The sequence below is a fragment of the Gigantopelta aegis genome, chromosome 15 (genome assembly GCF_016097555.1).
Source record: "Gigantopelta aegis isolate Gae_Host chromosome 15, Gae_host_genome, whole genome shotgun sequence".
Classification (NCBI taxonomy): domain Eukaryota; kingdom Metazoa; phylum Mollusca; class Gastropoda; order Neomphalida; family Peltospiridae; genus Gigantopelta; species Gigantopelta aegis.
Genome location: NC_054713.1, coordinates 38,349,670 through 38,373,054, shown reverse-complemented (window position 1 = coordinate 38,373,054; position 23,385 = coordinate 38,349,670). Strand labels below are relative to the sequence as shown.

The 23,385-nt window shown below is 39.6% G+C and overlaps 1 protein-coding gene and 1 long non-coding RNA gene across 2 annotated transcripts; both read right to left on the bottom strand.

Annotated features, from left to right (window-relative positions):
* Positions 1–4,445: 4,445 nt before the first annotated feature.
* LOC121390447 lies at positions 4,446–5,263 on the bottom strand. The gene is made up of 2 exons (XR_005960212.1): positions 4,721–5,263; positions 4,446–4,665 (listed from the first exon to the last, which is right to left on the bottom strand). It is a non-coding gene; the product is annotated as an uncharacterized LOC121390447 (long non-coding RNA).
* Positions 5,264–7,118: 1,855 nt separating this feature from the next.
* Positions 7,119–19,160, bottom strand: LOC121390431. Its single transcript, XM_041522245.1, has 7 exons — positions 19,051–19,160; positions 16,498–16,696; positions 14,478–14,668; positions 13,169–13,310; positions 11,672–11,808; positions 10,420–10,564; positions 7,119–9,279 (listed from the first exon to the last, which is right to left on the bottom strand). Exons 1-7 carry the CDS (start codon positions 19,070–19,072, stop codon positions 8,997–8,999), a joined length of 1,119 nt encoding a protein of 372 aa, XP_041378179.1. The 5' UTR covers positions 19,073–19,160; the 3' UTR covers positions 7,119–8,996.
* Between the last annotated feature and the right edge of the window lie 4,225 nt (positions 19,161–23,385).

Genomic DNA, 23,385 nt, shown 5'->3' with positions numbered 1-23,385 from the left:
TTGTTTTCATGGCCGTACCAGCTTTTAATTGCTTCCGACGCTCCTGAGACGGACATTATTTTGGACAGTTATTGACGATCTCTAACCGTCAGAGACCAATCTGTATACATTCTGCGCATTCTCTGCCTACCAAACAGTAGTCAATGATTCCCGCTCTATAACAATAAGGAGCCTATGTTTGACTTTAAATACCTCTATATCGATCATTTTCGATTGCGAAAAAAAACCCCGCACCATAAAAAACACACAAAAACCCCCCACACCAACAAACAACAACAAAACCCCCACCTAATAACAATAACAAAAAAAACCCACAAAAAAAAAAAAAACATGTAGAAAACCCCGACCGTTATCACTACCACTACCACAATCCCCTTTCCTAACAATAACTACTTATTTTTAAAAAACGTCATCTTTGTATTTATCTACTGAAACGTAAAAAGGATGGGATTTTGCTCATAAAGGTTAATCACGTTCATGACTTCTTGGTGAGGTCATGCTTTTTCCTTTTGTGTTGATACTGCCGTCTTGGACATCACATGACACATCTGGACTTTAAATAGTTTTGTATATTCAGGGTTTCGAAGGACCGACAAATCGAATGCAACACGTCGTTGCGACTAATCGCATAATTAGAGCGCCGCCTGAACTAGAACATTTAGCATAGGATATGTATTCAGTGATGTTTGAGTTGCATTCGACGTTCATGTTCTTTTGCTTCGATCAAAGTCCGTTATCGTCGATTTAAAACAACTTCACAAGTAGTCTAAAATGTACGCTGTAATGAAATACTTGAATGTCTCCTCTTGTCAGCGATTTGAAAAACCCCAATAACATTTCTAAATAAATTAAGGCGAAAACTTAATCGTCAGATCAGTTAATTCTGATATCGGTCTATGCAAATCGGCCGTCAAGTTGTCTTACGTAACAACACTAGCGGTCAGTCAGCCATTACTCGATATTCAAATAACGTAAGAATATGTGACGGTGTCTTTTTGATTGGAAATGACGTCAGACTTGAATGACGTCATTTTGGAAATCCTTTAGCAAGAATTGTTTGTCATTTTGTTTTTGTGTGAATTTATCGATGTATAACAGTCACAAATAGTATAAAATCGCGTAGCGTAAAGAAGCGGTATTATACTAAATTTGTGACACTTATACATCGATAAATTCACAACAAAATGAGAAACAATTCTTATAATTACAAACAACACAAACTATTTAGTTAAAACTACACATAATTCATAAACCACTTTATAACGTTCTTCCCATGATCTGTTTTACGTAATGACGTCCCATTTGACGTAATGGCGTAATTTGAGGTTTTTTGTTCCTTCATCACGCTACGCAATTGTATGCAGTTTGTGACAGTTGTACATCGATAAATTCATAAACAGATTACAAACAGTTTGTATATAATTGCAAACAAAGAAACGTGTGCAGAGGGTGGGTTTCGGCGGTCGAGTAAATGTTCTCTTTTTTCACTAATTTTTCCGGGGAAAATTGCGCTAGTCATAGTAGCACCCCACCCTCTTCTAAAATTTATGCACAAGCGCCTGGACACACCATATTTAGTTAAAACACACATAAATCGTCTTCTAGTGTCCTTTGTATGACCTGTTTTGCGTAATGAGGACCCAGCTGGCGTAATGACGTCATCTTCTGAGCTTTATCGAAGGATAACATTCAGTTTTTCTTCAAAGTCGTCCAATCAGAATTGAGGAAATCGTATAAACACGGACATTTTGTAATTATAAATTAAGGGGCCGTCCATAATTTTCAACATTTTCACAAGTGTACAAAGAGTACACTTTTGACCACCCCCTCCCCCTCCCTCTCCTAAAAGTGTACATCCCCAAATGAAAAATGTTGATAGACATTTTTTATTTTCAAAAGAAGTGTACGCTGGCCCCTTAAACATGTTTGATTGTATTGCATGTAATGACATCTAATTGCACGCTGTCGCAAACGTGTGCGCCTCCAATGCAACAAAACGTTGACGCAAGAATTTAAACTGCCAATGAACGGATAGATAGTGATCACATGACTCAAAATGGTAGCCCCTCCAGCAGCATGTGGTCTTCAGAAAAAGAGGATGAATTAGTGGTGATTTGGTAGACAATACCATGTCGTTTTGACACAGCATCCCCTGAATATAGCAACATAGCTAAAAGGGAGAGGTGTCTTGCAGAGAAGAAATCTGCTATTGAAGTACCAGGTATCTTTATATAGGTTTTATACACAAATTGTGTGGTTGTATCCTATGCGGGACGACTTCAATGCTACTTTACGTAAATTCACTTTTCTACGTCATAAAAAATATGGTGTAGAACATGTCTCGATCACCACCGTCCAAACAAATACGGGGAAAAAACCGCCATTTTGACTGTCACGTCATCTCTGCTAGACCAAAATTGCTGCTTGTCGCATGTGTGTGCGGATCAGTGCAACGAGAAAAAGGTTGCTTGCAATCATGCAATTTCAATTGCGTGCGACAAAGTTGCAAATATCTGCGGTGGCCTTTACGTAGCAACAGCTGCGATCAGTCAGCCATTACTCGATATTCAAATGACGTAAGAATATGTGACGCAGGGTCTTTTTGAAAGAAAATAATGTGAGACCTAAATGACGTCATTTTGAATATCCTTACATAAAAATTAACTATTGCTTAATGTTTTTTCTTTTCTGAATGTTGGACAGCTTTCAGTGTAAAACTGCTATTGAATTTTTTTAATTTGATGACTATGAATGCATACGTCAATTATGAAGTGTCACCGTAGTACATTTGCTTAAATGTCAATAAGCGTAGTGCCGTGACCTCGATTAATTTACATATAATTTGCAGTTATCAAATTCTGAAAGTATGTGATCACAAACTTTGATTAAATTGGTTATATGCTAGCTAATATATGATAAACATAATATGTTTTGTACCTGTGTGAATACAATAACATGCTATTTGTGTTGGTGACTCATTGTAAAATGTACGTTTTAAAATATACATTGTAAGATGCTGTCATAAATTGAAGATGGTGAATAAATTATTTTTAAAATGTACATCAATGTTTGTGTGTATGTCAAAAAGAAGAAGAAGAAGAAAAAGAAGAAAATATTCCTGCTGTGAAAAAAATATGGTTTGCTGGAACAAGGGAACGAGCGTTGGGGGGGGGGGGGGGGGGGGGGGGGGGGGGGGGGGGGGCTCTAATTTTGACAAAAATAGCGTTACTTAAAGGGACATTCCTGAGTTACTGCATTGTAAGATGTTTCTGACTAATAAAATATTTCTACGATTAAATTTACAAATTAAATATATTTTCTTGTTTATAATATCAGTGTCTGTATATTCAATGTGTTTCTCGTCGTCTTAATATTTGTAAAAGGCCCAAACTGGAAATAAAATGAAATTTAACCTAGTACAAATATTAGAACGACCAGAAACACGTTTAATATATAGCCACTAATATTTTATGCAGAAAAATATATTTGATATGTAATTACAATCGTTAAGAAATCTCTGTTAGTCGATAAAATCTTAAAAATTGCAGCAAACTCAGGAATGTCCCTTTAATATTTGAACGGCCCCATATATATTACCATACGACCCTCAAGAATTGTTTGGGGGTATCTGTGATCTTACCCTGTGTTAGGTGTGTAAATTTCCATGTCTTAGGGGGTGCGTCGTAGCTGAGTGGTAAAGCGCTCGCCTGATGTGCGGTCGGTCTAGGATCTATCCCCGTGGATGGACCCATTGGGCCATTTCTCGTAACAGCCCGTGCACCACGACTGGTATATCAAAGGCTGTTGCATGTGCTATCCTGTCTGTTGGATGAGCATATAAAATATCCCTTGCTAGTAATGGAAAAATGTAGCGGGTTTCCTCACTAAAACTATATCAAAATTACTCAGTGTTTAACATCCAATAGCCGATGATTAATTAGTCAAAGTGCTCTAGTGGTGTCGTTAAACAAAACACTGTTTGTTCATCGACTTGCGGTGTAATAAATAAAATACTACACTGGTTCCCAAAAGAGACCGTCTGTATTACTTTCCAAGAATGCCATTTAGTGTATAGTTGGTAGAAATAAACGATGGAAAATGGTCTAATATTTATCCAGAACGTACGTGAAGCAATCATTGTCATAATAAAGTTAAATAATTAAATATTATACTAAAAATAAAACCTTTGCAAACAAATGATTAAAAATATTGTCATATATTTTATTGACAAAACAAACACAGGTACAAACATATATTACAAAATATTGAGAGAGAGAGAGAGAGAGAGAGAGAGAGAGAGAGAGAGAGAGAGAGAGAGAGAGAGAGAGAGAGAGAGAGAGAGAGAGAGAGAGAGCTAGAGAGCTAGAGAGAGAGAGCTATAGAGAGAGAGAAAGAGAAAGAGAACAGACAAATGAAGATAGACACGGAACGGAGAGACGAAGAGAGAGAGAGAGAGAGAGAGAGAGAGAGAGAGAGAGAGAGAGAGAGAGAGAGAGAGAGCTAGAGAGCTAGAGAGAGAGAGCTAGAGAGAGAGAGAAAGAGAAAGAGAACAGACAAATGAAGATAGACACGGAGACGGAGAGACGAAGAGAGAGAGAGAGAGAGAGAGAGAGAGAGAGAGAGAGAGAGAGAGAGAGAGAGAGAGAGAGAGAGAGAGAGAGAGAGCTAGAGAGAGAAAGAAAGAGAAAGAGAACAGACAAATGAAGATAGACACGGAGACGGAGAGAGAGAGAGAGAGAGAGAGAGAGAGAGAGAGAGAGAGAGAGAGAGAGAGAGAGAGAGAGAGAGAGAGAGACAGACAGACAGACAGACAGACAGACAGACAGAGACAAAGAGACTATCATGCCCTAAACACCCAAACAGTAATATATTCAGTGGAAACATTTAAAGGAACTGGCCCTAGTTTGCAGACATTGCCTGACATGGCATTTTGGACAACTAAAATTACGTATTAAATACCTTTTCTTGTTTAGGACATCAGTGTCTAAATATCCAACGTTTGCGGTCGTGTACTAATGTTCGCAGCAGTCAATACGAAATTATTGGAAGGTGAAACCTACTTTGCACTACTACAAACATTAGGACGACCACAAACGCCTTGTTATTACAGATAATGATATTCGGTGATATTCGGTGATGTCGTGGTTAAGCCATCGGACATAAGGCTGGTAGGTACAGGGTTCGCAGCCCGGTACCGGCTCCCACCCACAGCGAGTTTTAACGACTCAATGGGTAGGTGTAAGAAAACTACACCCTCTTCTCTCTCACTGTCCTGGAGGTGTGTGCCCAGGACAGCGTGCTTGAACCTAAATTGGATATAAGCACGGAAATAGGTCGAAATGAAATGAAAAATTATATACAAAACTGGAAAATATATTTAATATGTAATTTTAGTCATCAAAAAGGATCAGTTAGTCGTAAAAATTTTATAATGTCGCAAACTCGGGACAGTCCCTTTAATTTATTATATTACACTATACATTAGTTACTTTACATGACAATATAGTACAGTTAGTAGTAAATAGACAATAATATTGGGATTATATAATATATACAATGTATACTACAATAATACTTTGATTAAAACAATAATGTCATTTGTGGTATATAATTTTATGGGGATAACCTTCCTTTTTAAAATATATACAAATATAACAAATAGGTAGTTGGTGGACAAAACGTAGAGAAAAATAAACTTTACTAAATAGAGATTGTTACACGAGCGTGTATGTCGTACTGATTATACGAAGCGAGTGTCGGGATTCTTGCACTGCCCGAGCGAGAGCGAAGGTAATACATGAATTCTGGCACGTGTTTCAGTACGACTCACACGCGAGTGTAATAAAGAAAGAAATGTTTTATTTAACGACGCACTCAACACATTTTATTTACGGTTATATGGCGTTAGACATATGATTAAGGACCACACAGATTTTGAGAGGAAACCCGCTGTCGCCACTACATGGGCTACTCTTCCGATTAGCAGCAAGGGATCTTTTATTTGCGCTTCCCACAGGCAGGATAGCACAAACCATGGCCTCTGTTGAACCAGTTATGGATCGAGTGTAATAATTTCTTTATCACCAACATTGTTTACAATATTAGTTTTATGAATAACAAGGATCACGTCAAAACCTTTGAAACCTAACTAGAAGGACGACAAAATGACGTCATTTTGGTAAGCGATTACAATACCGAACGAAGACTGCACGTGAAAGCGTTATGACATATGCGTGTCATGAATACGGGTTATATTTCCTGTATTATCTTGAACTATGTGGAAAATAAAAATGTTTTGAAACTCGAATAATGACACTTGATCTGTTTTTTGTGGGGTTTTTTTTTTAAATGTTGAGTCGCCTCAAAAGGGAAATTGTACTGTAGAGACTGAACGCTAAAAGGTTAGACTTAGATTTAGACAATCTCATGTATATGCTCTATTCCGTACCGGGACATAGCCCAGTGGTAAAGCGCCCGCCTGATGTGCGGTCGGTCTAGGATCGATCCCCGTCGGTGGACCCATTGCACTATTTTTCATTCCAGCCAGTGCACAACGACTGTTGTATATCAACGGTCGTAGTATGTGTTATCTTGACTGTGGGATGGTGCACATAAAAAATCCCTTTCTACTAATGGAAAAATGTAGCGGGTTTCATTTCTAAGACTATATGTCCGATTTATCGTTAAACACAACAAACTTTAACGAACCGATGGACAGACAGGGGAACACCCTGGATCCCACTGCGCTAAGTTCACTAGGACCTCTGTGGTGTCGTGGTTAAACCATCAGTCTTAAGCCTGGAAGGTGCTGGGTTCGAATCCCTGCCCCCCCCCCCCCCCACCCCCACCCCCACCCCCACACACACGGTCAGTTGCAACGGCTCAATGCAGGGGCGTCGGAAGGAATTAAAAGTTGGTACGGTCATGAAAGCAATGTATATGATGAGATCTATACTATGCGAACGCCATAGTAAGAGAGAAAAAAATGTTCCTGGCCAAAAAAGTGGTACGGCCATGATCGTATCGGCCGTACCGATTTCGAAGGCCTCCTGCATTAGTTGAATACAAGGATTACTGATGAGCCTTTAACGCTAGGACACAAGTCACACACAGAGTTCTGCTGTCGTATTATTTTATTTGAATTAATAACCAAATACAGAACAACACGTAACACAAAGGACATTTCCCGCCCCCAAGACATTCACAATTGTACGAAACTGTGGCTATGCTTAGAAACGTCTAGATTATAAAGACTCCAATACGAAGACAAGCCCTGCGTTCAACTGACGCGAGCGCCAAGTGACATAAAACGCTCGCTAGACCACTGGCTGAATGGTAAATAACTGACAGATCGACTACCAGTTAAACAGTGAAGAGATGTCGGCGACAAAACCTATATGTACTGACCGCAGTCCAGTGGATGTGGATTTCGACAATTTTTGACATGCCTCCTGCCATCAGAGAAATGTTGAAGCATGCCTGTCATGGACACATCCTCCAAAGAGTCCTGCCAACGTTCCATGAGCAGTAGCCAAAGCCTCGGTTTAGATACTAATCTACATTCATGTACTACGTCACAAACGTTAACAGAAAACAAATTTTTAACTGTGGTCATTTTATCAGCCAAGTTGGCTTCATGCATGATCACAATTCACAACATCGGAGTACAGTCAAACTTCACTATCTCGAATTATAAGATAACAGATCGATTAGCTCGACATATTGTTGCTGACCGACAAAGGGACACGACCAGGTAACATCGATTAGTTCGAAATATCGTTGTTGACCAACAAATGGACACGAATAGGTTTACTAACAGATCGACTACAAATGCCACACATGAAATGAAAGTGCAATATTATTAATCTTTTCATGCAGAAATACCTTTTACTGGTATTAGATTTACTGAAATTCGAGACAGCAAAGTTCGTTATACCCGACATTTATATGGAATTTCGAAATAACGCTACTCCGAAAGATACCGCGGGTGTCAAAAAATATATACCGTGGATAAACAAAACAAAAATAACATGTAGCTGGATGTAACCCGGGCATGCATGGAAGATAGCTATGTTTTACTCTATTACTGTAACCACCTAAGATTGAACAACAATTTTTTTAAACATAAAAATGATAGAATTAAGATCTTACTGTGTGATACATCTTGGTGGTCTGATAACAGTCACTCAGATACATTCTACGGTACTTTAAAGCTTAAGCCAGCCGTGTTTTAATTATAATTCCAATGAGAAGGAATCTAGACACGGGTTAACTGATGCATTACCTAGCGAGATAAAGTGAGGTGGAGAAGGGGCAGGTGACTCTTTATATAACAAAAAAAAATCCCCAATGTATGCAACGTGTGCTTGGCACACACTTGCCGATTAACACACACTGATAAAGTCGATAGATGCGTGCTGGGGGAAAAGACGCGACTGTGATGTCTAATCTGTAGTCTTGTGACGTCATCTTCAGAAGCTACCGGTATCGGATTTTGCGAAACGCCAACAAGAATGGTTACGTCGGCTAGGACACTTATTCCAAACAAGTGCTGACAGCTGAGTCGGCAAGTGTATGCCAAGCTATTAATGCGCTTTTTTTTATGGATCTGGAGTAGACCATATTACTGTGACCTGATTTTATTTTTAATGATTTTATTTCTACTGCCCCCCACCTCCACCCCACCCCTCAACCCCCAATTAATTTTACAGGAACGACCATGTCAACTTTTGTTAGACCAGTAAAATCTCATTTCGATTAGATTTAACAATTTCCCATTTAAACTAAATAAACAGGCCCGCCGTCAACCATACGCACTGTATGCACGTGCTTGTAATTATTATTATTATTATTATTATTATTATTTTGATGATATATGTTTCTTTTTTTTTAATTTCAAAGAAATAGTTTTTTCAATGATGTGTGTATTCAAAATTTATTTATTTGTTGCGCCTGCAGTGAGTCAGTATATTATGGTTTTCTCACATCGTGTAATTTCACACTATCAATGTTAAAGCTAGGATTGTGACCCCAAACAAAGCGAACGTGACAGACGTAGCCGAAGCCCCGCCCCCTCCACCTGCGCCGGCTCGAAGGTGTTTGAAGAACTTGTCCACGTGACATACGTCTGCTATCTTTTCCTTCTGGGCGGTCGAGCACTGATCCGGAAGTAGCGTGCACTCGAGCTCAGTGCGCAGGCCTATGACGCCTTGGTTGCAAGCTTCGTGCTTTTTCTGCGCCCATGCGCCGAGGTCGCACTTGACGTGATCCAGTCGAATTCTGAAATAGAAATAATGTTTAGAAGCAGATTTTAAAAATTTAGTTAAAAAAATAAATAAGTATATATAAAGTGGCTCAGAATAGTTCCAAATGCATTATATGCGAAACAGAGGCGGGACCTAGCTCAGTGGGTTGAATGTTCGCATTATACGCGAAACAGAGGCGGGACCTAGCTCAGTGAGTTGAATGTTCGCATTATATGCGAAACAGAGGCGGGACCTAGCTCAGTGAGTTGAATGTTCGCATTATATGCGAAACAGAGGCGGTACCTAGCTCAGTGAGTTGAATGTCCGCATTATGAGCCTGGGACTAAAGATCAAATGTTGATGGTGAAAATAGTTAAATAATTAAAGTATACGCCCCAACTGCAGCTTTAATGTTGATGATTTATTCAAAATGGTGAAATAATAATTAAAAATATAACCTATAGTCCGTTCCACAGGGAAAGCATTTGTTCATACTATAAAATTTACCACAAGTTATTTATTTCCGAGCCAGTTGATTTCTAAATTGCACAAAAAAACCCAGTATTTTTTTGTTATGTTCAAAACACTTTTACTTTTCTTCTTTCGTCAAACAAAATTGAAATTATTTACAGAATTTTTTTTTATAGAATGATGGGACGGACTATAGACTGATTACTGATTCTAAATGATTAAATAATAAAAACAGATAATTATACCCGAGACTACAACTCTAAGGTAACGCATAACATAGGTAAAAAGAAAGAAATATTTTATTTAACGACGCATTCAACACATTTTATTTACGGTTATATGTCGTCGGACATATGGTTATAAACCACACAGATAATGAGAGAGGAAACCCGCTGTCGCCACTTCATGGGCTACTCTTTTCGATTAGCAGCAAGGGATCTTTTATATGCACCATCCCACAGACAGGGTAGTACATACCACGGCCTTTGGTATACCAGTCCTGGTGCACTGGCTGGAACGAGAAATAGCCCAACGGGCCCACCGACGGGGATCGATCCCAGACCGACCGTGCATCGAGCGAGCGTTGTGCCAGTGGGATCAGAACGTAGGTAGAAAATTAGTTTAACGTGCTCATACACCACAGGGGTTATGGAAAAACGCCACAGAACACACTTGCGTGTGAGAAGTGATCGACTGGTTGTACCTGCAGAATTCCACGAAGTAGGTGCTCTCGTTGAGTCCTTGCTGAGTGGCCATCATCAGCTGCATCATCTTCTTGCCTTGGTCCTCCTGACAACTCACAACCTTGTCCGTGGGCTCGGCGAAACATGGGATTCCTTTCAGGTAGTCTACAGGTAAAACAACAGGTAAATAACAATAGAATAAAGAGTTGATCTTATTCATTCATATGTTTCTTAGTGGGACATAAGCAAAAATGTAGTTGTGTAGTTATGGTTATTATTATTGTCATCGTTGTCATGATCACGATAATGATGATGATGATCATCATCATCAAAATAATGATCATCAAAATCTTCATGACATTCATCACAATTACTATTATCTCTATCAGCATCGAAGTCGTCATCATCATCATCATCATCATGCTTTCAGCGAAAGCAGTGACACGATGATCATCTTTATCATAATTATATAATCAAAATAGTCTTAATAATAGTGATGATGATGACGTTAATGGTCATGATGATGATGATAATAATAAGAAACCATAGTTGCCATGAAAATAACCATTATCATCAACAGTATTAACAACATCAGCATCAAATTATCATCACCATCATCATCACCATCATTATTAGCAAAGACAGTTATCATCGCCATTACATCCACCATCAGTCTTCTTGATGATGATGAAGACGCTGGCCATTCTAATGATTACAGAGGACTATAATGATTATAATGACGATGATGAAGACGACGACGACGAGATGATGATGATGGTTTTGATGATGATGATGATGATGACGATGACGATGACGAAGAAGGAGAAGAAGAAGAGTACACTGACCTTTCTGGTGTTTACAGAGGATTTTGACCCCCTTGTCCATGGACTCTGTCGAGCCATGATGATGATGATGATGATGATGATGTTGTTGTTGTTGATGATGATAATGATGATGATGATGATGAAGAAGAAGACACTGACCTTTCTGGTGTTTACAGAGGACTTTGACACCGTTGTCCATGATTTTATGTCAAGCCATGATGATGATGATGATTTTGTTGTTGATGATGATGATGATGATGGTGATGATGATGGTGGTGATAATGATGATGATGATGATGATGATGATGATGATAATGATGGTGGTGGTGGTGGTGATAATGATGATGATAATGATGGTGATGATGATGATGATAATGATGATGATGATGGTGATAATGACGGTTATCATGATGATGCTGAAGAAGGAGAAGAAGAAGAATACACTGACCTTTCTGGTGTTTACAGAGGACTTTGACCCCCTTGTCCATAGACTCGATGTCGAGTCCGATGGCCCGCAGGACGAGCGGAGCCTCAGGACAGTCGCTCCTCTTCTGCTTCATGCAGGTCACCAGCTTGGCGTTGTTTCTGTTCAAACATGCAAAACACTCGTCAGTAACACACCACACACTCGTCAGTAACACTCGTCAGTAACACACCACACACTCGTCAGTAACAAGAATCATTTTATCACCGACACCCGAGGGCATTTAGTGTTTAGTCGGCGATTGTCAGTGGGCTGTTTAAGAAGGTGGACGATCGCTAATCATTCGCTACATTGCTCTGAAGTCTCTCATAACTTTATTATTGTATTATTATTATTATTATTGTTGTTATTGTTATTATTATTGTTATTGTTATTATTGTTGTTGTTGTTGTTGTTGTTGAACTCTGGTTTTAATCTGTGCACAAGGAGAGACGTAAATCTTGAGAGTAACTAATTAATGACGTTGGATATCTGCTTTATCCTGTGAAGGTAAGAATAGGACATTCCGCGAGGCTCTGCCTGAACAGGATAAAGCAGATATCCGACGTCATTAACTAGTCATTATCTTTATCCTGCAGACCATAAAAATTAATGGGAAAAGCTATTATTTCTGTTATTTCAGCCACATTGTACGATGACCTAGAGGTCAAATGAGCGATTTTGTAATGTAGGCTATGCATGTGACGTCAAAAGTCATATCTTGCTAGTAGCAGGATATGACTTGACTTTCTCCGTCATCATATTCTGTCAATAAAAACCGTGGTTGCAGGATAAAAAGAATTATATGTCTGTTTTGTTTAATGACACCGCTAGAGCACATTGATTTATTAACCATCGGCTATTGGATGTTAAATATTTGGTAATTTGACATATAGTCTTAGAGAGGAAACCCGCTACATTTTTCCATTAGTAGCAAGATATATTTTATATGCACCATCCCACAAACAGGATAACACATACCACGGCCTTTGATATACCAATCGTGGTGCACTGGCTGGAACGAAAATTAACCTAATGGATCCCACTGACGGGAATCGATCCAGCGAAAATAGTCTGCTGTTTGACTGTGATTATTTCATGGCAGACAGCTTTGAAGTGGCAACTATTTGACTGAAGTGACAGGGGAGAGCATGTAGTTTGTAAACATGTGTAACTTGTTGACACTGAAGACTTGTTTGTGGTAATTCCGGCCCATGCGAAAGTAGTGCTTTTTGTGTAAAATGGGTGTACTCCGGCCAGGTTTAGAGGGTGTGTTTGTTTAAATCAATATGCTGGGAGAAAGAGCTGGACAACAGGGGTTGTCCTTTTCAGGGTATGTGTCCCCCAGGCAGGCAAAGGTACATAAAAAATCCACGGGCCTGCTGATATTAATAAAAATGTTATAGCCACTAAGGATATATAGAAACATATAGAGAAATTAATGGTCTGTGACCATAACAATGAGGAAAAACGTGTACTTACTCACAGAAGAGTTTCACTTGGTCGGGTTGTGTGCCGATTACCGCCCCTCGACTCATGCTCGTGTTTGACAGGAAGAGGGCGGAGTCTAAACCAGCGGCGTCGTAACACCCTTTTAAATCATTCGCCAACGTTCGACGGCAAGCTGGAATAGAAGCAGAGTATGTGTCATTCACGGGGCAGTCCCTAGCAACTTAGATACACATTTGGTTTCTGGTTTATTTCAAGGGTATATGATGACAGAACCGGCGCCAGTGGCGTCGTGGTTAAGCCATGGGGAATAAGGCTGGCAGGTACTGGGTTCGCAGCCCGGTACCGACTTCCACCCAGAGCTAGTTTTAACGACTCGGTGGGTAGGTGTAAGACCACTACACCCTCTTCTATCTTACAAACCACTAACAACTAACTCACTGTCCTGGACAGACAACCCAGAGAGCTGAGGTGTGTGCCCAAGACAGCGTGCTTGAACCTTAATTGGATATAAGCACGAAAATAAGTTGAAATGAAATGAAAGGATGATAGTATTTATATTCATGGTGTATATATGATGATTGAAACGTTGCAGATACCAGTTTTAGGCGCAAACTCCATTTGTCTGCAATTCGTGTACGTAATCTTCAATTCGTGTACGTAATCTGCAATTCGCAATACATAGAGTGATCTTTTGAAACTTGATACACCCAAGTGACAGAATATGAAGCGTTGTTGTACAATGGGTATTTACAATGACAAGATACGCATCGGATACGCACAGAAAACGCACACATGGAATCTACTCAAGATATTTTCACAGAAAGTGATTCATATGGATTACGCATTGCGGTTTACGCATACGCATGCGCAAAGAGATTAGAGATAAATTGAATTTGCGACTTAGCCATATGTTACTATCGTCGTCTATGTGATTTGATTTGGTGGTATACACCTTTTACCGCATAGTTATATCCCGCTCTATTTGAGGACCGAAAGGCAACCCCCCAAAAAACCCACACAGAAAACCCCAACAACAACCCAAAACACCCCCCCCCCCCCCCCCCCCCCCCCCCCCCCCCCAAAAAACGAGAAACAAAGACAGATTAAAGGTCTGTCAGCTAAATTCCTGTAATTCCTAAGATCCTGTAAATGCCTGTAATCCACGAAAATACACTAGACGACACTTACGGTTTTGTGGAGAGGCATGTATGTAGGCTTACCACCATCTGTGTGCCAATAAATATCACCCCATCGCACCCACCGCACTCTCCCCCCCCCCCCCCCCCCAAAAAAAAAAAAAAAAAAAAAAGAAACAAGAAAGAAAGAAAGAAAAACTTACGATGAGCACATGCGCTGTCGAGTGTTCCGAAAAACGACCAGAACTGGGATTCGACTGCCTTCCTCATATCGACTGGCGCGGGCGCGGCCTGGCCTGGTTGAGTCGGCGGCGTCATTTTGGCGCACGGACTGTTTGGCGCCATCAGAGCGCGCATGAAGCCGATGCCGCACTGAAACACGGATCTCTGCTTCCTGTAGGCAATTGAGAGTTTAGGGTAAATTAAAATTTCTTTTTGTTAAATATAAAGCTAGTTGTCAGTATAAGATGAATTTAAAACTTCTTTTGATTGAATATAGAGCTAGTTGTCAGTATAAGATGATTTAAAACTTCTTTTGATTGAATATAAAGCTAGTTGTCAGTATAAGATGATTTAAAACTTCTTTTGATTGAATATAAAGCTAGTTGTCAGTATAAGATGATTTAAAACTTCTTTTGATTGAATATAAAGCTAGTTGTCAGTATAAGATGATTTAAAACTTCTTTTTGTTGAATATAAAGCTAGTTGTCAGTATAAGATGATTTAAAACTTCTTTTGATTGAATATAAAGCTAGTTGTCAGTATAAGATGATTTAAAACTTCTTTTTGTTGAATATAGAGCTAGTTGTCAGTATAAGATGATTTAAAACTTCTTTTTGTTGAATATAGAGCTAGTTGTCAGTATAAGTTGAATTAAAACTTCTTTTTTGTTGAATATAAAGTTAGTTTAAACGATTAAACCCTTAGCCACGTGCCTCCTCAATTATAACGAACAATTTAATGTACTAGTGAGAAAGATTATTGAGAAATATATGGTAAATAACCATCAGACTGAGAGCGTGACACACCCAGCACCCCTCCCCACCCCCCAAAAAAACAAAACAAACAACAAAACAACAAAACAAGGAAGAAGAAAAGAGAATAGTGAAAAACTACATGTAGTATAGTGGAGCTAAAAAAACATCATGGATTCAACTGGGGAAAAATGTCACACTGGGTTTTCCCCACCAAAAGGCGACCGCCGAACAAAGAAGGTGGGCCCCCATGCAGAGCTAAAGCGAAGAAGCGAACTGGGTCTAATGTTTATAAAACTTTTAGAGTCTAAAGTCGAGACTCTAACAAGGGTCTGAGACGTGAACGTCATGGCAACGCCATACAAACTGCACGCGTGTGGCGTCATTAGAGATTGAGTCTGAACTGTAAACGTGTTGTAATCACGGGCTCAGGGCCCCTTCTTACAAAACTCTAACGACGTCACACGCATGAAATGTGTGTGTCGTTGCCATGATGATGAATTCTCAGAATATGTTAGAGTCTTGAGTTCAGACTCGATGAAATCTTAGACTCTTTTACAGAATTCAGACTTTAAAAAACATTTTATAAGCACTAGGCCTCAACGATTGGAAACTTAAAAAAAGTATTTATTATATACTCTTCAAAAAAAACAGTAGGGGAACTCTAAGAAGAATTTACACTTGCCAAAATTGTAAGGTATATTAGCTGTGGGGAATGGTTATATGATAATAGTGAATTAACTGGGCAAACATTACAACCGGTAGTTCAATATTACAGTAGGTTTTATCACCACCAAAGATCTTGAAGGACGATTGGGGTCAGAAGTGAAATTTGAAAGTTGACGTTTTTCGCAAATTCAAACAATGAAAATGACTAAAAACAAAACAATAACAACTGTATGATCAACAGAATAAAAAAAAGATTGACAGAAATAATATTCCACTGTGATTAATCGACATTCCTGGAAATTTACAAAATCGAGAATGACACCCCACGCACGTGTACGGGGCAACTGCGTGATGCACGTGCAAACTATGGAATGTGTTTCGGTGTGTTGATAAACATACCTGAACGTTCTTTACTAGGATGTCTGTGGTCAAAACGTATGTTCGGTCCAATAGTTGATATTAACATTAATATTTCAGGTTCCCCTACTTTTGTTTTTGAAGAGTATTGTGACTAATAACGGCCCTACCTCTACTTCTGTCCGTGACTTACGAACAAGACAACAAGGCGTGACGTACTTACCCACAAACCTGGGTCTTGAATGAAGCCTGGTCGGCGGGTGCCTGGCCCCCAGTCTTGTTTGTGACGAACCAGAGGAAGTTCTTCACGTCCAGGGACTGGTTCTGTAGACACGTGTACAGGTTGCTCTGGAACTGCTGTTCGCATTTACTCGTCTGCTGCTGAGCAATGATCACACCCATGAAACAGCACAGGGCCGCCGCTGAAATAAAGATATTAAAATAGTGTGTGAAGTTACCGACGTCGGTGGCGTCATGGTTAAGCCCTTGGACATAAGGCTGGTAGGTAAAGGGTTCGCAGCCCGGTACCGGCTACCACCCAAACTCAGTGGTTAGGTGTAAGACCACGACACCCTCTTCTCTCTCACTAACAACTAACAACTAACTCACTGTCCTGGACAGACAGCTCAGATAGCTGAGGTGTGTGCACAGGACAGCGTACTTGAACCTTAATTGGATATAAGTACGACAATAAGTTGAAATAAATGTGAATTTTCTTTTTTTATTCAGTATATTTTTCAGGGCAACAGACGCGGGCGGATTAATTGGTCCTTCCGATAACTGTAGGATGGATCTGGGAGAGGCATGCCTGAAATTTCGGCGAACATTGGCCTGACAAAGCAGTCCCGACCAGACCCGACCTGACCCGACCAGTCTCGACCAGACCCGACGCGACGCGATCCGACGATGGCTCATTTGGACACGTAGTCTTAGCGTTGAAACCCGCTACATTTTTCCATTGGTAGCAAGGGCTCTTTAATATGCACCATATCACAAACAGGATAGCACATACCACGGCCTTTGATATAACAGTCGTGGTACACTGGCTGGAAGTAGAAATGGCCCAATGGGACTACCGACTGGGATCGATCCCAGACCGACAGCGCATCAGGCGAGCGCTTTATCACTGCGCTACGTCCTGCCCCAAGGATATTGAAATGCCGTAGTGTAATTTCTTTTGTTGTTCAGTATATTTTTAAGGCGATCGGCGCCGATTCATTTCTGAAACTTCAGTGGAAATTGCCATACAAAGCAGTTCCTACCCGACCCGACCCGACACGACCCGACCCGACCCGACACGACACGACCCGACACGACCCGACCCGACCCGACACGACCCGACCCGACCCGACACGACCCGACCCGACCCGACACGACCCGACCCGACCTACGGATCTAGGGAGGGGCACCAGGGACCTGCACTAAATATATTCAAGTTCCCCTTTTTTTGGCTTTATTATTATTATTATTATTATTATTAGTAGTAGTAGTAGTAGTAGTTTTTCATTTTTTTTCCATTGGGTTGCCCTTTTCACCAGTTGGTTTCATATGCCTCTTATCTCTTAGCCCGAGGGGGCTGGAAGTAGCCTAGTGGTAAAGCGCTCGCTTAATGCGCGGTCAGGTTAAGATCGATCCCCGTCGGTGGACCTATTGGGCTATTTCACGTTCCAGCATATAAAAGATCCCTTGCTATTAATGGAAGAATGTAGCGGGTTTCCTCTTTATGACTGTGTCAAAATTACCATGTTTGATATCCAATAGCCGATAATTAATAAATCAATGTGCTCTAGTGGTGTCGTTAAACAAAACAAAACTTCTTCTATTATTTAATATATATATATATATATATATATATATATATATCTATCTATCTATCTATCTATCTATCTATCTATCTATCTATCTATCTATATGTATATCTATATCTATATATAACACTAGGTTTCACAATGAATATTTTTTGATGTGGGGAGATGAAAAACAAGAAGCAGTTAGCAGGTATGTTTGTCATAAAGCAATCCACTTTCAAAATAATAATAAAATTTTAACAAAATCACGAACCCCTCCCCAAAAAGCAACTAAAAACCACCACAAAACAACAACACAGAAAATACCTAGATTTTTGTTTCAATAAACAACACCCAGACCTGTCTCCCAATTAGAGAGAGAGAGAGAGAGAGAGAGAGAGAGAGAGAGAGAGAGAGAGAGAGAGAGAGAGAGAGAGAGAGAGAGAGAGAGAGAGAGAGAGAGAGAGAGAGAGAGAGAGCACCCAAAATAAAACAAAAACAAATCAAGCAACAACAGCCAAAAACAAAATAGTAATAATAATAATAATAATAATAATAATTAAAAAAAAAAAAAAATTAAAAAAAAGGGGGAAAAATAATTCCCCCCCCCCCAAAAAAAAAAATAACCCTCGAAAAAAACAACCGAAGGAAACAATAAAAACCCACCATAAAATATACACACCATTCCCCCCCAAAAAAACAACAACAACAAAACAAACCCCAACACCCCACAAGAACACAAAAACAACATTATCAAAAGAAACAAAAAAGAAAAAAAAAGAAAAAAAAGAAAACAAAAGGAGAAAACCCCCAAATAAAACAAACACTATATTACTTCTTTAAGAAATCTGTAACAGGAGGGAGAAACATTAAATTTTAATCTTTCAACTTTTTAAAATTCTTTTTAAAATTTTAACGTGGATGGTATTAAAGCAAACATTTTCTATTTTAATAAATAGAAATGAAAGACAAACACCTATTTCTCTTACCCCATACTATCTTCATCCACATAGTTACTTTTCTGATGCAGAATTTTCAGATAAGTAAAATATGGTGTAACACAAGCCGTAGTTCCAAAAAGTATTTCTTAAGCAGTAATAATGATTTTTATCTAATCACAGCAATATATCATACCCTATGACTAATGTTTTACGTTTTTTCGTCAATATAACGCAATCGGTGATTGGACAAGTTATGAGTTTGTTTGATTGATTGGTATTTAATAGATTTGCGTCAGTAGATCTTGGTCAGATCCGGAGGATGTGTCCACGGTAGGCGTGCTTGAGCATTTAGTGAATGTACATATTATTATTATTATAATCGTGTCATAATGTTGATGGATCGAGAGTGGGTGAACGGTTGACGTGTACATGTTTCATCACACACGTCGATGTTTGAACAGGAAGTAGTTCTGGTTTAATTATTTATTGGAATATAATAAATGTATTTTTTTAATGCTACGTAGATTTATTTTCGTACTAGTTCGTGAAAATTGCTGCGTAATCGAAGACCTATGTCATAAATATCATCAAGTCACTGTACCGCCCATTAACTTAGGAACTGGTGGGTGGAAACGGGGGTGGTTGTAAAGTGGCGGGGGAGAGGGAAGTTTTTCTTTTTTAGTAATTCTCTCATATTACTTAAAAGTTAGTTTTTTTCAAAACCACCCAATAGCAGGAGAATTACGGTAGTGAATAATAGGGTGGGTGGGGGTAAGTATGGGGGATACGTGAGTATGGGGAATGTCGTCTAAGTATACCTGTAGAATATTCTATATATTTTTGTTACTGTGCTTGAAATGGCACATTCTGTAAAAATCAGTGATATTAAGATTTCCTAACAAAACGGAGAACGTATTTGTTTATGTGTGTGTGGGGTATGGGTATGGGATGAGGGTATAGGAGTGAGGGTGGGGTTGAGATGTGGGGTGTTAAGTGTTTTACTTATTTGATGTTTACATTTATAATCTCTTGTGATAGACTCACACTGTCGACTATCACCACGAAGTTGGCCAACTCCACGGTCGCGTTGTATTGTAACCCTCCCACCCACCCCCCAGTGCCAACTTACGACAGGTGCGCTCAGATTAACAACTAATCGGTTGTATGAGTTGTACACAGTCGTAGAAGTCGAGAGATCGGCGAGTTGGCCGACTTCATCGTGACAGTTAGTAGTTTGAAACTAGCATTGGACTCTCTCTCTCTCTCTCTCTCTCTCTCTCGCTCTCTCTCTGTCTCTCTCTGTCTCTCTCTGTCTGTCTCTCTCTCTCTCTGTCTCTCTCTGTCTCTCTCTCTCTCTGTCTCTGTCTCTGTCTCTCTCTCTCTCTCTCTCTCTCTCTCTCTCTCTCTCTCTCTCTCTCTCTCTCTGTCTCGCTCTCTCTGTCTCGCTCGCTCTCTCTCTCTCTCTCTCTCTCTCTCTCTCTCTCTCTCTCTCTCTCTCTCTCTCTCTCTCTCTCTCTCTCTCTCTCTCTCTCTCTCTCTATATATATATATATATATATATATATATAAAACCCCACCCAACAACATATCTATACTTTGTGCACTAAGCGACGTAACCGATATTGGCAATGAGTTCTACTATCTTTCGTAATTAAAGGGTCCAGTATATACATTTGTATTACTATAAACAACCAAGTACTTATAAATTTAAAGAATTAATGAACAGTAAGCGAATCGGAATATTAAAGAAATTAGCATATTTTATAAACGTAATTATTAATACCGTTTTTAAAAACGTCCCTAACCAAACCAAACCAAAATATATAATTATATTTTTTTTCACCGTGACATATTTTGTTATAAGTACTTAGCCACATACGTTGTATATCTAGATTTTTATCATAGCTTATATGAACACCAACCTGCAGGGCCGTAGCAAGGCTTTTTTAATTGGGGGGGGGGGGGGGCAACTGAGTAGTTAATAGTCTAAAACTCCTTAAACAGTTAACAAGAGAATTTTCATTAAATTTCTACAATTTTTTCCGAATTTTTTTCTGCCACGCCCACCCACCCACTAGCTACGGCCCTGACCTGTGGTATGTGTTTAACGATGTTCTTAATTATGTATTTACTGTGTTTAGAGTTTCTGTTATACACTAGTTCTTATAGAAATGTATTTATTGGTCTTTGTATAGGTTTATTATCAACCATCTTGTCACGTGAATGTTATAAATTGTATATGTATATATTCCTCTCATGCCGTGGCGCAACGGCCCGGGTGTAATATAGGCGTGTCTTGTCTTGTTAATTGTTTTTCAATCCTAATCACTGTTCCACGAATGACATCTTCGAGATAATACTTTTTTTAAATTATTTGTGTGTGTATGTGTGTGTGTGTGTGTGTGTTTGTGTGTGTGTGTGTGTGTGTGTGTGTGTGTGTGTGTGTGTGTGTGTGTGTGTATGTGTGTCCTCCCCGCTGTTTTTGTGCAGTTCCAAACATAAGAGACGTACCTTCAGATTAAAATGTGCTGAAATGCTGTCAAAGAAACATTATTTCGTTCCCCTTTGTGAAAATGTTTAGCATTCTGTGGTAAAACAGAACTGTTTTGTAGTCTTCATGCAATACATTTGTTTGTTTTTCTGTTTGTTGTTGTTGTTGAGGTGGGGGTTTTTGTGCGTTTTTTCTTCTTTTTTTTTACATTTTTTAAAACGAAATCTGTCAACGTAGAATAAAACATTCTTTGATACATTTATGAACACCCCCCAAAAAACAACAACAAAAAAACAAATCAATTAAAAAGTAAAACGTAAATTACATCCTGTTTTAATTTTTTAAAAACTCAGCCGAGCTTCCGCAAATTAAAAGGTCACCACGAGGACATTAGTGGTACGTGACTATCCCGCCCTACCCTCGGGGGCTAAACTTAACTTCATTTCATGTTCGTGCATATATATATATATATATATATATACACACACACACAATTACCCGGTAAGGTTCAAGTACGTGGTCCTGGGCATCCAGCTGTGCTGTCTGTCTTGGACAGTGGGTTAGTGGTTAGTTGTTAGTGGTTAGTCAGAGAGACGTTGGAGTAGTTGCCTTATTATTTATACCTTCAGGAAAATTTTAAAGTTTGTTTTGTTTACCGTCAACACTAGAGCACATTGATTTATTAATCATCGGCTATTGGATGTCAAACATCTGGCAATTTTGACACATAGTCCTAAAGAGGAATCCCGCTACATTTTTCCATTAGTAGCAAGGGATCTTTTATATGCACCATCCCACAGACAGCATAGCTCATACGGCCTTTGATATACAAGTTGTGGTACACTGGCTAGAACGAGAAATAGCCCAATGGGCCACCGACGGGAATCGATCCTAGACCGACTGCGCATCATGCAAGCGCTTCACCACTGGCCTACGTCCCGTCTCAAAGAGACAGAAAGACGTCGTTGTAGTGGCCATACAACTGCAAACTGAGCTGTTAAAACTAGCTCTGGGTGTGAACCGGTTAGCGATTCCTGTCGGTGGGCCCATTGGGCTATTTCTCGTTCCAGCCAGTGCTCCACAACTGGTGTAACAAAGGCCGTGGTACGTACTATCCTGTCTGTGAGATGGTGCATATAAAAGATCCCTTGCTGCTAATCGAAAAATCCTGTCATGGACGGAGGAGCCGGCCAAGGCCGGCTCTTGTGCCCACGACAGGCCTGCGCTACAACAGCTTGTTCTGAATGTGCATGTAAAACCCTATGACCTGACCTGACCTAATCGAAAAAAGTAGCCCATGAAGTAGCGACTGCGCGTTTCCTCTCACAATATCTGTGTGGCCCTTAACCATATGTCCGGCGCCATAATACCGTAAATAAAATGTTATGAGTGCGTCGTTAAACCAAAAAATTTGTTCCTTCCTTGAACCGGCTACAGGATGTTAACCCACTAGTCATAAGGCTAGTGATTTAGCCAATATTCTAGGCTTTCCGGTGGTTATACTCCCGCAGAGCGCTCTTAAAACTACACTCGCGCCTTCCCATCATATAACAGTCGTATTGCACACAACCACGATTTTAAAACACACTCGCTATCAAAAGGTGACCAGCAGCTTTAAAGGGACGAACCCTAGTTTTTATACACTAAGGCATAATTTTCACCTAGACTCTAGTTTGAACCCGAAAAAAATGGACACTAAGTTTGGTTAATTTACAAACCTGTAACAAATTTGAATACAACAGAGTGAAATAAGAGTCTGTGGCGTTGAAATACCCTTAAATATAGACTAAAATACTTCTCAGACGCACGTGTGTTTTTAAAAATATGACAAAATACATTTTGTGGTATTAGAAACACCAGAATAACCAGAAACACTTCGGTTATACGGAAAT